This window comes from Colletotrichum abscissum (genome assembly GCF_030869225.1).
Source record: "Colletotrichum abscissum strain IMI 504890 chromosome Unknown Scaffold_3.1, whole genome shotgun sequence".
In the NCBI taxonomy this organism is placed as follows: Eukaryota; Fungi; Ascomycota; class Sordariomycetes; order Glomerellales; family Glomerellaceae; genus Colletotrichum; species Colletotrichum abscissum.
In genome coordinates this window covers 937,234-953,315 of record NW_026850209.1, presented here as the reverse complement: position 1 = coordinate 953,315, position 16,082 = coordinate 937,234, and the positions used below count along the sequence as shown (strand labels likewise).

Genomic DNA, 16,082 nt, shown 5'->3' with positions numbered 1-16,082 from the left:
CCAATTGACATCCCGCGCTGACGCAGCAGCCCATCTTCCCGCTCAGTCCCGCCCACCCACACATGCTACACTCGCGGGCCAGACACGCCAGAGAGCAGCTTTTTTCTCTAGTTTTTTAAGTGCCGTAGGTATCTTCGATGATCGTTCACCACTTCTTTACTAACGGAAACTGTGACATATCCACAGTTGTTTGTCCTTCGCCCTGAATTTACTCGTCTTGTTCTATCTTATCCAGTGCTATCTTCGAAAGTCAACACGGAATTATTGTGGCACGCAGAAACAAAGTTGGTCTCACCCCAGTTGACCGAGGCAGACATATGCCACCGTTCGTTCTTTTCCTCGCGAATGAGGTGGGTACACCGTCGTGGCGGAGGCTATCCCGTCCGAACGGTCGACACCGATACGAATATACCTGGTCCAATTTTGGTCAGCTTTCCAAGGGCAGACTTTGCATCTGCATCTGCGTCTCTTCCATTTCTTCCGATACATGTTCGCCAAGGGGGGGTTTCTTGCCCTCTCGCATTTCATTCGATACACCGTACAAGCTGGACACTGAGCACGATGCTTTAATTTCGTGACTCCAAGTGGTATACTAGGTCATCCAGGCGTTTACCTTCTCGTTGCCTTCGCCGAGCGGCTTCACTCCCCGGTAGAGTCCATGCGACCACTAACTGGGAAGTTGAGCAATAATCGTCGTGCCTGCCTAGTATTTGCGGACAGCCAGACATACCTGGCAGCTGCAGCTACGAGCGCACACTATCGCAAAAATCCAGCTCAAGCTTAACCGTCTGGACCATAGCTTGCTTGCCCCGGTCTGGTATCTGTCTGCGACCCGCCCTAGTCAAGGTCAATCGACTAGTGGTCAGTAGACGACGAGGGAACTAGAGCTGTCCCGGGCCTGGACACGGAGCTGGACCTCGAATTAGGATAACAGGGCAAACATGCCATTGACAACGATTGGAAGAGTCAAGAGATCAACCCTTTCCTAGACCGAGATCCAGGCCAGTCTGGTCCCTCCAAACCACCATCTCTTCACCACAAATCGCTTCATGAATTGCCTGATGATGTGATCTAAACTACTGACCCTAGTTCTCTACCGATACTTAGGGTAGCTACCCCAGCTTATGTGCCTGGTCCCGTCAGCTCGTTGGCCGCCAAGCTATCGACCTAGGTTTAGTAGTTCATGCCGACGGTATATTAGACGTCGCGTTATCAAGCATCATCAACAGCGAAGTCTCAGTCACCGCAAGATGTATCTGAGTCAAAAGCATCTGAGGCAACCGAAGCCGGCGGCGTACGAACTTCCGCAGTACAGGCGACATATTGGAGACGTACAAGTGTGCTTCCGTTCATGCACGTGCCGGAGAAGAGAGAAGGAAAACCGTGCCTGCGACCAGTCCTGCCACCTCTATCCGTACCTCTGCCTGACGATGCTGACCATTCGCTCGCAGCAGCAGACTCGCACCGCTCATGCCACTGCTGAAAACCTGGCCCTTGACCCGATTTCTACTGGGCAATTCAGATGTGGCTCCCAAAAAGTTGCCCACCGATGCCCACAATGGACACTAGTAATGCATGCACCTCACAGACCAACCGCCCGCTCTCACTCTCATCACCAAGTCGGATCCCTCGCCCAGCAAGGTGCTGACCGAACCTGTAGATGCCGTGATGCCTGCCAGAACGGCTGGGGTCGGGAGGTCCACGTTTACACAGTTCGTGCCTTGCGCTTGTCTGCCACTCTCTGCAGAGTGCAGACTCTCAATCTCCTTGTGCCTGAGGCATCACCTAGGTACAGAAGAATCCAGACATGGGATGACGATTGGGAGCCGCTAAGGCAGTACCGGAACGACACCCCACTCGGCGCCGGCCGCTTCACCCAATCGGAGGTAATCAGGCGGTACCCACCAAGGACTAACGCCCACATTCTCCAACCACCGCTCGGCCTTTCGACCCCTCTATCTCTTCTCCAAACCGCCGTTTTCACCTTGCCCGAGCCACCCCCGAACCTCTCTCGGTGGTGGTTGGTTGTCGGATTTCTATTGATTCAGTAAAGAGAATCGGGACAGAGGGGACACGAAAGGGAAGGAAAAAAACTTTCATCATGCTTGCTCTCCCTTGCAACAGTTGCATATGCTCATCCGGCCCATTCTCGCGACCTGGCGACCGCGGCCCGCCCTGCAAACAGGGTCGGCCTTGGTGCTCGCCAAATAGCTTCCGCAGCACATCAACATCACGAGACGAGACGCCCGGACCAGTTGCTTCGACGTCATTAAGCTATTGTGACTGTGGTTGCGCTTGACCGCCCAATATACGCGGTTGACAGTCTGTGCAAGTAAGAAGAGTTCATTCATCTTATTTCCATGACGGCTTCGAAGACTGTTTGTAGCACAAACTTCGGTTTCGGCCGTACGTACATGGAACGACCTACCTGCTACGGACATAGAGTAGCATACACAATGCAAGCATTCATGTCTCAACCCGTCTCTCTGCCGAGCCGCTGTCTCACCAGCCTCGTGCCAGATCCAGTCTTCCGGGGCGGACTCCGCAAGAGGCTCGCTCGCATGAGATTCTCGCGCTTCTTGCTTTCCGAAACAAAGTATCGAGCCTGATGCCGCACCATGTTAGTTCCCGGCTGCGGCAGCACGGCCCCGTTCAACATGCATTGGCCCAGCTTTTATCCGGGGCTCATTCGGTCTTTGCAATCCCGTCTTCGGCAGTCTTTGCCGTTCCGGTAGGCAAGAGTATGAAGACTCCGTTCTTACGATCTACTTCTCTAGTGGGACGTCCTCTAAGCCCGGTCTTCGAGTTGGCCGTTCTAGCCAACGGTCAACATTTGAGAGGACCAATGATCAGGGCCGAATCAGGCCAGCATCCGGCCGACAAACTGATTGCTTTCCTCACGTCCCCTGTGTCAAGTTGCTTTTTTCCCTCGGCCTTCGTCACAATTGAGGATGGGTTCGCTGTCACTCCAAGGGCTGAAGCACTCATGTCCAGGTCAGTGTTTGAGCATTCAACGACCATAAGCCGGAGGAGGTTGAACTCGAGTTGATACAGCCAGAACTCACGAAATTGAATTCTTGGCCAACAATTTCATTATTTACCATTTTTCTACCGCTGTCATTCTACTTGAACGGAACGACGTCTCGAGGCGCTCCACCTCTGAAGCCAATATATTATCGAAGAACTTGAGAACTACAATTTCCAAAATCAGGTCTTGTCACCAATTGTCTTATTCTTGCCGTGTCTTTAATTCGGTGAGGCTAAATAAAGAACAGTAACCTCCTAAATTCCCAAATGACACAAAGAATAGGCTGTCTACAGCTTCGTCTATGCCGTCACACTGTATGGATGGAAGCAACGAGACGCCTCGATTCCCGCTGTCTGTCCCCCACGCCCGGAGAGAAAGCAAACACGACGTGGAAATTGAAGCCATCCAATCGGACGACTCCCCGCCCTTTCGTGTGTCCTCGGCATTCACTTGTCGTGATCCAAATATATCTCCATTGCCAGACGTCGGCAGGAGAGGGTCAACCCAATCACACTAGGCCTCGGGAAACAGATGTTCGAGAAACTGACAAACTCTATGGACAAGCCGACATGGTTGCCGTCCTTATGATCCATATGCACAGCAGTGTGACGTATCTACGGTGAAGTTCACGAGGGTGGGGGTCTGGAGGCATTAGGAGACGAAAGTTTTGGGACGGCCTCCCAGCCCAGTTCAATGCCCATCGTTCAGCTAGCGGAGGCTACAAGATCGTTTGGTTTCAAAACCTTTTCCAAAGTGTGAGTCTACCGCGGCTCACGGCACAGCTTAGACTGAGTGTCCCAAAGAAGTACGGGGCTGCGTCTATCAGAAGTGCTGCAACTCTGCCCTGCCTGCCTGCCTGCCTCGGTGCGTTGACTCCGTCAGTCATCACACGAGGCGCGTAGGGAATCGCAGCCACGAGCTTAGGGTCGCTATCTTGAAACACGCGCGGCGAAATGGCACTCCCCTAGACCCAAAAGCCATCACCCGGTAACGAGTCTTATTCTCCCCGGCCCAGGGGGTGCTTGGAGCTGACGTTGAAGCCGGCGCTACATATCACCGGACGGCCTTGGGATGATTAACTCGTGCCGGAAGCAGAGGCCTCGAAACACCAGAAAGCGCGCTAGAAGACTTCCAAGACCATTTGGCGGCATAACAACAGAGTTACACATCTAATCTGTCTTACTTTCGCATCCAGACTATCACAATCTCGTCTTCCCAACTTTGTCAACACTGTGTGCGTTGCCGGCTGATATTTCGAACAACGTAATAATTTGACATCCTCCAATTTCCTTTCGGTTCAAAGGGGGGATCAAGAGGACCCTTTCCCCCTTCTCAAGCCCAACATCTCAATACGAAACACGATATCAAGATTGAGCGCTGCCAGCTGCCAAAACATAAGGGAGCCCAACCCCTTGACCTAGCATAAGCATAGCTCGGCTGTGCCCGCGTACAACGGCCCGCGGAGGAAGGGGGGCACATGGAGATGGAAGGACGGGATAGAAAAAGAAACGAGACAAGAATAAGAAAAACAAACCGCCTTTCAGCCGCGAACGCACGACTAACCAACCCGCCCCAATGGATTGCAAAAACAAACAGGCACAATGACATGAATGATAGCATGCCGTACTGCGCAACTTTTTTTCTGGGAGATGATCAGGGATCCGTTTAGCCACGTTCTTCCCATGTTTCCGATATACTTTTGTTTTTCTTTGGCCCTGCCAAGGCCCTCAACTGCCGAGATTTAATGGGATGGGACCATTCAGATGTTTATTGTGGTAAAGTGCAAGAAAGCTACCCTGCCCACCCCTTCCGATCTCATTCCATCGAGAGAGAGGGATGAGTGTTACCACCTTGGTTTGGAGATCAGAGAGGAAGAGAGAGTCATACTGGATATACGAGCTTGGAGGGGAGGAGAGGAGAGGAGGCTACAGACAGCTTTGCTGCACAGGCAGAATGGACATGGTAGCAATTGGCATCCCACCGCTTCCAACCCCCCACGTCACACTCGCGAGCGTCGTTCTGATCTTAGTGCTGTAACATCGAAGCTACGGGGAAGTGTTGCCTGGATTTGCATGTTACCAGTCGCGTAGACGCAATACAGCAGTTCAGCATTCTTGTTCACGAAGCTATAGAAGAAGAAGAGGGGCGTTATAATTTCCTATCCATCCAAGTGGCGTAGTCGGGGTTTGAGGAATCTCTCCACGGAGCTAATCCGATATACCTACAGAGAGTCACATTATATTCTAGTAGTCTCAATTCTTGTCTCCATCCAACATCCGTATTATGCGTTCTGGTTTAGCGACAACTTCCCAGTGATGGAGACGTTTCCAGGCACCTTGAAGATGGTACGAGAAGATACCACCTCAGATGAACATCAGGATCACGAAATCAAGATACACGATTAAACCAGGGGGGGGGGGGGGGGGGCTCAAGTCAGGTAGTATGGGAATGAGCTTGAGCTTTGGAAGGCTGGAAAAGCTGGAAAATTGATCGTTCCCATCGCCCCGGCGCTCAAGGTCCGATTCGGGTCTTCTTCTCCGTGTAGAGTCGCCTTCCGAACACCAGGCAGCAGCACGGTGCCACCCCGCTTCCTCCCCCCCCCCACCCCCCGCGGTGCACGGTGGTGTCGTCCCGGACGCCCGGGCCTCCGAGAAGTCGAGAACCGTGGACGACGACATCTCGGGAAGAAGACCGTCTGCGTGTATGTGTGTTCCGCCGATGCGGCGCGATCTTACGTCGCGTACGGAGAGGTGTCACTCTGATCATTTAAGAGATTGCTACGTACGTTGGTTGCCATGGATTGGCGGCTGGTTGCCCGACCAGTCTTATGGACTAGATGGTACTGGAAGATATGGGAGATGAGGTAAGAGTCGAGTGATGCCGTGTAAAGGGGAGGTTGAAATTAGAATCTGAGGAAATGTTACTCGGCAGGGGGAGGCTGGGCCGTACTTGTTTCTTTTTCAACTGGACAGTCGGCTATAATGGATGCCCAGCTTAAGCAACTTTGCTCATGTTGTACGGCGAGTTCCCGATTTGACGTTGTCAGATTTACGTCCGTAATGCAGGCCCGGACAGCGGGCTCGATGACATCTGCCTCACACCCAATTCGTCTTTTCTTTGCTCCGGTCTCCACACGAACTATCTCTCTGCACCCTCCACGGTTCTTCTCGGGCGTAAGGCTGATAGCTTGTCACTCGAACTTCGGACACGCCGTGTCGTTGGGCAGCTCCTTTTTCCTTGATGTACTGCGGGATATGACATGCAGCTCTGCAGATCTGCCGCTGTCTATCCCTGGTCTCACAATTCGACGTAGACGTTTTACGGGATTTTCACATCTGCCTACAGGTAGGTGAGACATTCGGGGCCAAGTCTACCAAGGAAGAATTATACGAGAAGAAAGGGGGTTCTTGCAGGAAGGCTGCAGGAGACAGATGGTTGATTCTTATTTTCTTGCGGCTGAGAGTGGAGAGGGCCTTGGAGGGGGTGGCATGGAAGGGCATGGGACTTTAGAGCCAAGCTTTCTAGGTGGGTGACAGACAAGGCTTTGTTACTACTATGTGTGTGTGGGAAGCCAATTTTGGTGGTGTGGTGATGTGTTTAGAGTGCTTGGTGCACAATTTTGCTGGCATGGTCAGGAAGCAGTGATGGACTTCATGTAAAGTTGTTCTTGCCTGACACGTTAATCATCTGCTCGCTCGTGACTCCGTTGAAGACGGATAAGTAGGCAACAAGATATTTCCTCTTAAGTGCCCTTATCTTCGTGAGATGGTATTTGGTAGATGAATATGTCGGTTTTCGTATCTTTGCCTGACTTTTTCTATGCCATGTTTGAGTCGACACGGATCCTTGTGTATATTCGAAATAAATCTCGTGGTGCCTCATAAGGCGACTCTGTGGTGACTATGCAAACTTGACCAAGAGTGCCTCTTGCCGCCGTATAGTCTCACTCGTGTGTCTACTCCGTGCCGTGTACTTATCAGACATTGGCATTTCCGGCATACCTATTTAAGCAATGTCAGTCTGTTCCATCTTACAAGCGTCTCTTTGGCAGGCTGTATGATTTTTGGGTCTGCAGAGAAACCAGCATAATGGTCCTTTATTTCTCTGAACCTAGTTCCAACCAGTCCTAAAATGTAAGAGATGAGAAACATGTGGTTGTCACTTCCAGATCAAGAAATCTTAACCACCAGTGTTCACCACTCATCTCTGAATGAGTATTCACCTCGACTACACTAGAGAATACGAGGGGAAGTCGCGAGTGAAGTAGGATCGTGCATGGAAACCGACATGGCTAGACTTATGTGAAATATGCTGTGGTGACTGGCACTGCAAAGGCGATTCTCACGGGTGAGTACAGGTTGGACCACCTCGTGATGAACTCGAACTGGTTCGAAGAACCCACTGGATTAAGATGGGTATGTCGTATATATAGCGTAATGTACAACGTTCAGGAAGAGCCATAGCGGCGGGCTCACATGAACCTCCCAGGCTCTCACAGATAGAGATGTTCTAAGTTATCTGCAACAGTATGATGGCTATGTCGCAGCTACTTACAAATAGGATCATTTCCTCTACTCCTTTGTGGCTTCATGTTGGATGATGCCAGACGACGGACGCAGAGGCCGCACGTTTCAGCGCCCCACGACTTATTTCTAGCTAGCTTGGTAAGAATACGGCCGCTTTATCAAGTTATCAGCCTTGATAGCACGGAAAGCTAACTGTGCTTTGAACATACCACGCGATTCGACCTCACGGCCATCTCATCCCTGACGTCGAGGGTGCATAGGGACGAGGAACATCAAAGAGCCATGTTTCCTTACGGGAAAAAGATGCACGAAATGAAGTCAATTCGAAGCACCGCGGCTTCACGTGATGATGGGAAGTCGGAGGGTGAGCATCATCATGTCATCCGAAGTTATTAGTATGCGGTTTCGACTAACATGTATGCCAATGAGCTAAGAGGTCACAATTCTTTTGCTGAGTATCTATCATTCCCGAGCTAAATTTCTGGAGGAAAATTTCCTCTTTCCAATCACTCAAAGGAGTCGTGAACTGTAGAGTATGAGGTTCAGCATGCTGAACCATCGATCTCCCTCCGTCGTCAATGTCACCCATCATCTAGGTTTGCTCTTCCGACATCCTGGTCGAAGAACTTTCGTCCTGCACGCGAGCATAACCTTTTCATGAGAACGGGAACAAATTTACTAAATATTGTTGTCCAAATTATTCAAGTATCTTAGGACAGGAATACCATGTACTGGCGGAGGGAAACTGCAGTTTGCGCGTACATCGTGGGCGGTGGTGGGGCCGCTAACATACTGATTTGAGTTTTTCTGCAAAAAAGACATCCACATCCGATATGGTGTAGTGGCCAACATGATGCCCTCTCATCTCTGTGAGAGGTTAGGCATAGCCCCGAGTTCGATTCTCGGTTTCGGAATCTTTTACTTTTGGCGCTCATTCCTCTGTACACGATGGTTTCAGATTATTAAATTAGCATTCAAATGGGTGCACGAAGTGCATTCCCGCCTCAGGGACTTCCTTTTCTGCGTCTGACCGACTGCGTATCATGAATAAGGCCGGCCATCATCATATCAAAAAGACAGACAGGTGTGTCGTAGGCGTGCAAACATGTCTATGAACTAATATTGCGATTTACAGTCAGTCATTATTAGTACAGTTGCTTTCTATTGAAGCCAGATGTTTGATATCAAGACTTCGGGATGCCTTTCCACAGCCTGCACGTGTATACTTATTCCAGGTCAACGTCAAGAACCTCCCTCACCTGGTGTTCGGATGGGCTTGTATTTACCAGGGAAACAGATCGGCAGACGGGATCTCGCAATGTGCGTTGTCCCCATTGTAGAAACTTCGCCATCTCACATGAAAAGATAGATGGAGGGCACACACACACACACACACACACACACACACACACACACACACACACACACACACACACACACACACAAGCATCCATTCATCCATCTTTCGTGCACAGTTTCCAATTTCCGCCTAACTACGTCCTCAAGAAGCTAACCACCACCATCTCCACCTCATCCCGCGACAATAACACTATCGATCGGATCTCCAGACGCCAACCATCCATCCCATGGCAGGATCTCCAAATAGTTCGTCATCCCATGAGCTCGCAGACCACCTCAGCAGTCCCATCTTTCCCGAAAAACAAGAGACGGCACCGTCATGCGGACTTCACGTATCCATAACAAAACATACAAGACAGATACACACAGCACCGCCGCCGCGAGGCACCAGGCCCGAGAGATTAGACAATAGCCAGAAAAGGCGTACTTGTAGTTCGCCCTACATCCACACTCAGACTCACATCCTCATCTGCCCACACCACCCTCAACACGCAATATATAAAACGTACCCACACACACACACACACACACACACACGAACAACGGAGAGGGAGAAAAGTTGAATATGTGCAATAAAAAAACTGAACATTACCAATTCAAAGAGTTATGGTAGAAGAAAGGGTGTTGGGTTCCAGAACGTGGAGTTTAACTCGTCCAACAGGTATGGTCAAAACTCCAACACGAAAAAGGGGGAGGGGAAGTGTAACGGTCGTCGCCCATTAAACAACAACAAGAACGTCTCCAACCAAGATTAACAAAAACGCCACCGCCTCTCGTTTCGTGTCCCTTTTTTCCCTTATAGTCATTTCAGTGTCATTTCAGGGGAGTTGGAACAAATAAACAAAAGCCCTGTTATCCATAAGCATGGAAATAACCAAAGCAAAAAAGCCCGGAAAGACAGGACCCCGTAGACGCCAGTTCGTTACGTCAATGCTCTTCGTCTTCTTCCTCTGCTTCTTCTCTCCTTGCTTCCCCTTCATCATCTTCACTCCACTCAGACAGTTGCTGTCTTTCACTCTCCATCCGCCACTGTAATGCTTTGTTCCGTTCATCGTTTGGTTTCGTTCGTTTCGTGGGTAAATTTAGAAATTAAGAAAAGAAAATAGAAGAAAAGGTAGGTATGGTATTACCAACCAATTCAAAAGGAGGCCGTTTGTTCATCAAGACGACTGGGTCTTCTAGTCCCCGCGTCCGCGATAGTTACCCATTTTCTCGATCGAGCTCATGATGCCGCTCCGGGGCCCGAACTCACTCATCGGCCTGGGTCTCGGAAGGCCCTTGGTGGCGGGACCAGCGCTACCGTTACGCTCGTGAAGGGAGCCACGCGCGGCAATGGATCCGGGCGCCTTAAGGCCCGAGCTGCGGCCGATGCTGCTGCGGAAGTTGTTCTCCGTGTGGCTTCTAACCGGGGGACCGGGTGTCCGCGAGGCAACAGGTGTCGGCGCGGGCTTGGGCGCCGGGGTTGGCGGCGGAGGCGCGGCGTTCTGGATCGCCATCATCTCTTCGGCGAGCTGAACCAGCTCACCCTTCTCGACGCGCTCCTGGGCGAGGAGGTCGCGAAGCTCCGAGTTGTCTCTCTTGACCGACATGACGACGGCCTCAAGCCTGTGGACGTCGGCGCTGAGCTCCTTGATGTGGGCTGAGTCGCGGACGGCTTGGGCCTTGAACTCCTCTTCGGCGGCGACCTGGGCGGGATCGACGCGAGTGATGGTGCTGTCTCGGCGGATCTTGTCGTTCTCCTCGGTGAGCTCCTCAATCTTGACCTCCAGCTCGCGTACCTTCTTCTCCCAGCGGGTCTCGTAGCTCTTCTTGAGCGCCGCAACCTTGGTCTCGTGCTTGCCCTTGTAGAGAGCGTGCAGCTCGCGGGCCACGCGCTCCACCGCAATCTCAACCTCCTTGGAGGTCGCGGCCGCACCGCCCCTGGGCGAGGAGGGCTTGTCGTCAGTGGACTTGCCGGCGCGGAAACTCGCCAGCTTACTCTCGGCCTCCTGAGCCATAGTCTCGGCGGCCTCGCGTCGTCCCTCACTCTCTGCAAGCTTGGATTCGAGCTCCTCGCGCTCCTGCTGCGTGTGGACAATTTCCTCCTTTACGCTCCGGAGGACCTTTTCCATCTCGCGACTGCTCTTCTCCCACATCTCCTTCTCTTCGGCGACCTGCTCTCGCATCGTCCGCTCTTCACGGGCCTGCTCCAAGCTCTCGCCGACTCGTTTTTCCGCATCGCCCACAGCCGTCTTCAGAGAGGTCACCTCCGCCTCCTTGCCCAATAGCGATGCTTTGAGGCTGCTGATTTCGGACAGGAAATTCGACTTTAGACTTTCGAGTTCTCTGGGTGTAATGGTCGGGATGCTGCGGGGAGTAGGCAGGGCGGGAATGTCAAAGTCGAGGAGGTTCGACATTTGGCGGGCCGGAGTGGCATTAGGGTTTGCTCTGGAGGGTGAGGTGTTGCCCCGCCTGGACGGCGATTTGTGCGGGAATCGCTGGCTGGCCGTGAATTCCAACAGATTGGTAGTGTTACCATCAGAGTCCTGTCCCGAATGCCGCCTTGGAGTCTCCTGCTGCTCGTGCACGGTCTCTGGCCTCCCTCGCGGGGTCATGCCGCTGACGCTCGCGTACTTTGTGGGAGACTGACCCAGTTTCGCGAACATGGTCAGATTGGGAACGGCAGAGAAAGTGCTGAATGCACTCATCATCGACTCATCGGGATTGGCGAGACTGCTCTGGTCCTCGTAGCCCGCGTGGCCCAAGTCGGGGTGGTCTCCGTCACCCTCGCCCGCGCTCATAGTGGTCGTGTCGCCGCCAATGGTCTCGTCATTCTCCAGCTCCGTATCATCGTCCTCGAATATCTGAATAGCGTGCTTCAAGCCCTCGTTGTCGCGCATGGCGTCTTCAAGACTGATTGTGCGTTCGCGAGGCGGAGGAGATACGGTCGGAGGAGAGATGGAGCGTGACGCGGGCTCGACTGACGGGTTGCTGACTCTGATAGGGAAGCGTTTGACGCCGTCAGGCGAGATTACTGTCTTGCGAAGCGGGCTCCGCGCTTGCTTTTCCGTTGTCTCGGAGCCGGCGAGTAGCTTGAGCGGTGAGGGTGCGGTGCCAGACATGACGCGTGAGTGGCGCTGCGGCTTGATTGCCGTCGCCGGCGCAGAGGGCGGCGGCGACGGCGAGGAATCCGAGGGAGAAGGTGGCATGTTCTCCTGGTCTCGGGCGTTGTCGTCTACGGAGTTCGAAGAGGTGATTGTGGTGTTGGTTGTGGTTGTGGTGGTGGAGGAGCTGTCGCTGCCGCTCTCATTACCGCCGCTCGTGGTTGTCTCAGTGCGGGAGTGGACCACTTCGCAGTGCTCAAAGAAACCGCGGCTTGTTGCCTCTTCAGTCAGGGTCGTTGCAGTGTTCAGTCTTGATTCGTTTGTCGGTGACAACGGCGTCATTGTGCGCGAACTCCAAAAAAAGCTAGAAGAGGTTACGTTTGGTTTGCAAGTGTTGGAAGCGCGAAAACTAAGGTGAGGTAAATCGTCAATTGATTGATATTTCGATAGGATGTCTAGCAAAACCCCATTTTGGGCTCGCTTGTGAGATGAAGGGGGTGCGAAGGGGCCCAGGCTTGTTTGCTGTTGACAGAGCAACGACTACCGAGAGAATGCACAGACAAAGGGGGTTGGTGGGGCTCAGGGTCGCTACAGCAAATTCGCACACCGAGGCTCTTCACCGACGTCACCGATAGCGCGGAAGGTGAGGTTGGCCTCTATTCTCGAATCGCCTTCTCTCAAAGACTCACGCAGGTTATTGAGGTGAAGCTTGTAGCAACTCCAAGGATCCTAATATAACACCCAAAATCGATTCAGCTATGACCCTCTCCAGCTAGACCTCATAAGTTGCAGCGACCTAGCTCCGACATTTCACGTCAGGCTTTCAGAGTTTCGGAAGGGCACTGCCTGTGCGATGCAGGAAACTGGTCAAATGGGACGCATGTGAAAGTGCAGCAGTACAGCGACGGTCTAGATAAAAGTAATTAACTAGGCAAGATAGACAACAATATTTATACGTGTAAATCCGTTCCTTCATATCTCAGCAAGGGTAGTGCTCGTCTTGCGCGACTGAACGCGTTGCTAGCTAGAGCACAGTGACCACGTCATTTCCCACCACGAATTGAAAAAGGGGAAATTGATTTCTTCCGTGCAGCAAACTCCCGGGCACATCTAGTTGACCAGAATTTACTGTTACCGAGCGTGCTCGAACTTGACCGAGCATCGGAGGCTGTACTTCTGAAGTCCTGACCGTGGACTCAACATCGCCATGAAACTTGCGGCCGCATGCAACACCACACCGCCGCTGCATTGTCAGCAAATGTCCCCAAAGTCAAAAACACTACCGCGGGCGTGGGGGTGCCAATTTGGTCCCGGTCCAGCAGCAGTTAGCGCAATCTGTGTAAAGTATCAACGGGCCTGACGAGTCAGTCTTGGGTCCCTGCATAACCCGACATCTCCGGGAACAGGCACAGACATTTGCACAATCACCAATTGACGTAAAAAAGACGAGATGATTGAAACATTGTGTTCATGGACAGCAAAAGAAATGGTATTGAAGGATCCCAAAAGTCAAGATGCAAACTTTTGAACCAGGCCCAGATCCCCTAGAATCCGGTCATATAAAGTACAAAAGTCCCCCGTCCCCGGCACAGTGGTTAAGAAATGGCCATTCCGAGTAAAATTTTTATCTTCTCCCAAAGCAAAAACGCCGAACCGCTTACTTCTGGTTCTCGGGACGCAGAGAGCTGTAGAAAGGATAGATGTTAGCCAGTGATCATCAATGTGTATAAAATCAAGTGTTGTCAAAACGTACCGGACGGCTCTGCCGGCTCTCCAGATCTCAAGGTTGCGGATCTCCTCCATCTCAGCCTCGAACTTCTGGCGGTAGTCCTTCTGGGAGTTGTACTCCAGGGAGCGCTTGGTCTCGGAGCCATCCTTGACGGCGTCGTACAGGCTGTTGAAGACGGGCTTGAGGGCGTCCTTGAACTTGGGGGACCAGTCGATGGCACCGCGGCGGGCGGTGGTGGAGCAGGCCTCGTACATCCAGTCCATGCCGTTGGCACCGATCAGGGGGTACAGGGACTGGGTGGCCTCCTCGACGGTCTCGTTGAAAGCCTCGGAGGGGGAGTGGCCGCGCTCACGGAGAACCTCGTACTGGGCGAGGAACATGCCGTGGATACCTCCCATGAGGCAGCCACGCTCACCGTACAGGTCGGAGTAGACCTCCTTCTCGAAGGTGGTCTCGTAGAGGTAGCCGGAGCCGATGGCGACACCGAGAGCCTGGGCCTTCTCCTTGGCCTTGCCAGTGACGTCCTGGAAGACGGCGAAGGAAGAGTTGATACCACGGCCCTCACGGAAGAGGGAGCGGACGGTGCGGCCAGAGCCCTTGGGGGCGACGAGGATGACGTCAATGTCCTTGGGGACGTCGACGTGGGTGACGTCCTTGAAGACGGGGGAGAAGCCGTGGGAGAAGTAGAGGGTCTGCATTCAATGTCAGCTTTGAGGCCCCAATTGAGCTGTTTGCTCAATTGTGCGAGAAATGACGCACCTTGCCCTTGACGAGCTGGGGCTTGATGGCGGGCCAGGTCTCGGACTGGGCGGCGTCGGAGAGAAGGTTCATGACGATGGTACCGCGGGAGATGGCCTCATCGACATCGAAGAGGTTCTTGCCGGGAACCCAGCCGTCCTGCTGGGCGTCCTTCCAGGACTGGCCGTTCTTGCGGACACCGACGATGACGTTGAGGCCGTTGTCACGGAGGTTAAGACCCTGGCCGTGACCCTGGGAGCCGTAGCCGATGAGAGCGAGGGTGTCGTCCTTGAAGTACTCCTACAAACGATTGTCAGTTCCAATTGACTCCCTTCCGAGCCCTCATGATTGTTTGTGACTCACAAGAAGCTTCTCCTGGGGCCAGTCGGCACGCTCTGTGGCATCAACGTCAGCAAATCTCTCCCTCTGACTTCCCTGGCGAGTCATTCGCAACGAGGCAAAAAGATTCGTCAGCTCTGGTCGGTTTCCTTACCGTAGACGTCCTCCTTGTGGCCGGCGAAGTCCATGGTCTTGACACCGCGAGCCTGCTGCTGAGCAGGAGCGACGAAAGCCTTGTTGACCTGGGCAGAGGCGCGGACGAGCTGGCGGGCAGCAACGAAGGTGCGCTGCTGAGTAGCAGGCTTGGCCGCCAATTGGCGGGCCATTGGCGAACGAAGCGCCTTGGAGAAGCTGCGGGAGGCCATTCTGACTGTGTGTTGGGGGAGGAGGGAGTGGAGAGGGTATCCGTACAAGTCAATTGTAAGGAAGAAGAAGGAAGAGATGGATGAAGAAAACAGAGTTTCACTGATGAGAAAAAGGCGTTTGGAATTGGGAAATTTTTTACTGGCGTAGAGACGGGCGAGCTGACCCCCGACTTCGGCCCAGCTTGGTCGTTGGTGGGTTAGCCTGCTGCGTCGTCCTGCTGCTGGCCTGTGCCAATGGTGGGGAAGATGTCTGGAAGCGTCCGGGGTTCGGTAGGGGGTCCTCCAAGTGGGAGAGCGGGTACTGGGGACTTTGGAGAAGGCAGGGACTTTGCTGGACCGGGCGGGTAGCCTCTACTTGGTCCGGTTCTCATTTGACAGCGGCCTTACCTAAGAACCTCGGGGAGCAATCAACGTTATTGCCGGCGAGGCGGGTGCTGTGGAGCAGGGGAGAGCCAACCACACCGACATCGTAGCCCAGTGGCCAGACAGGAGTCACAACAGATGGGCCGCAGGCGGAATCTCACCGACTACTGGGCGCCGGCTACGGCCGTTGACCTATGCCTTCGGCCTCTCTCTGCAGCTACAGCTGTTGACCGGTCGCCGGCGCTGAGCTGCTGTGACTCCTCTCTTGAGGAGCTCTGACTCTTCTTTTCAACTTTCTTGTATGGAGTACGGATACCATTATGGGGGAGTCAATCGGCCCGGTAATTGGCTTCCATTCTCCATGTTTGCTTCTTCTCCTGCCGTGACACGGCAACGCTGTTTGCATTCCAGCTATGCTTCTGCGACCTCTCGAAACTCATCACTTCTTCCCGCTAGTCACCACATCTTCGTCTTCAGTCTGACTTCCGCCTTCCACAGCGCATCAACGAACCCTTCTGTGCTGCGCCCTCGCTAGTGCTATCTCTAAACTGG

At 53.1% G+C, this 16,082-nt stretch overlaps 4 protein-coding genes across 4 annotated transcripts; 2 read left to right on the top strand and 2 right to left on the bottom strand.

Moving 5' to 3' along the window:
* Window positions 1–1,124: 1,124 nt before the first annotated feature.
* CABS01_01652 (uncharacterized protein) lies at window positions 1,125–2,051 on the top strand (the record flags this gene model as incomplete). The annotated part of the gene is made up of 1 exon (XM_060535032.1): window positions 1,125–2,051. The coding sequence occupies one exon, from the start codon at window positions 1,125–1,127 to the stop codon at window positions 2,049–2,051; it is 927 nt and encodes a 308-aa protein (XP_060398221.1).
* A 557-nt stretch (window positions 2,052–2,608) lies between these two features.
* Window positions 2,609–3,651, top strand: CABS01_01651 (uncharacterized protein; the record flags this gene model as incomplete). The annotated part of the gene is made up of 3 exons (XM_060535031.1): window positions 2,609–2,994; window positions 3,059–3,211; window positions 3,276–3,651. 3 exons carry the CDS (start codon window positions 2,609–2,611, stop codon window positions 3,649–3,651), a joined length of 915 nt encoding a protein of 304 aa, XP_060398220.1.
* Window positions 3,652–10,091: 6,440 nt separating this feature from the next.
* Window positions 10,092–12,338, bottom strand: CABS01_01650 (uncharacterized protein; the record flags this gene model as incomplete). Its single annotated transcript, XM_060535030.1, has 1 exon — window positions 10,092–12,338. The coding sequence occupies one exon, from the start codon at window positions 12,336–12,338 to the stop codon at window positions 10,092–10,094; it is 2,247 nt and encodes a 748-aa protein (XP_060398219.1).
* Window positions 12,339–13,653: 1,315 nt separating this feature from the next.
* On the bottom strand, window positions 13,654–15,167 carry CABS01_01649 (ketol-acid reductoisomerase; the record flags this gene model as incomplete). Its single annotated transcript, XM_060535029.1, has 5 exons — window positions 13,654–13,681; window positions 13,750–14,417; window positions 14,485–14,763; window positions 14,827–14,858; window positions 14,957–15,167. 5 exons carry the CDS (start codon window positions 15,165–15,167, stop codon window positions 13,654–13,656), a joined length of 1,218 nt encoding a protein of 405 aa, XP_060398218.1.
* Between the last annotated feature and the right edge of the window lie 915 nt (window positions 15,168–16,082).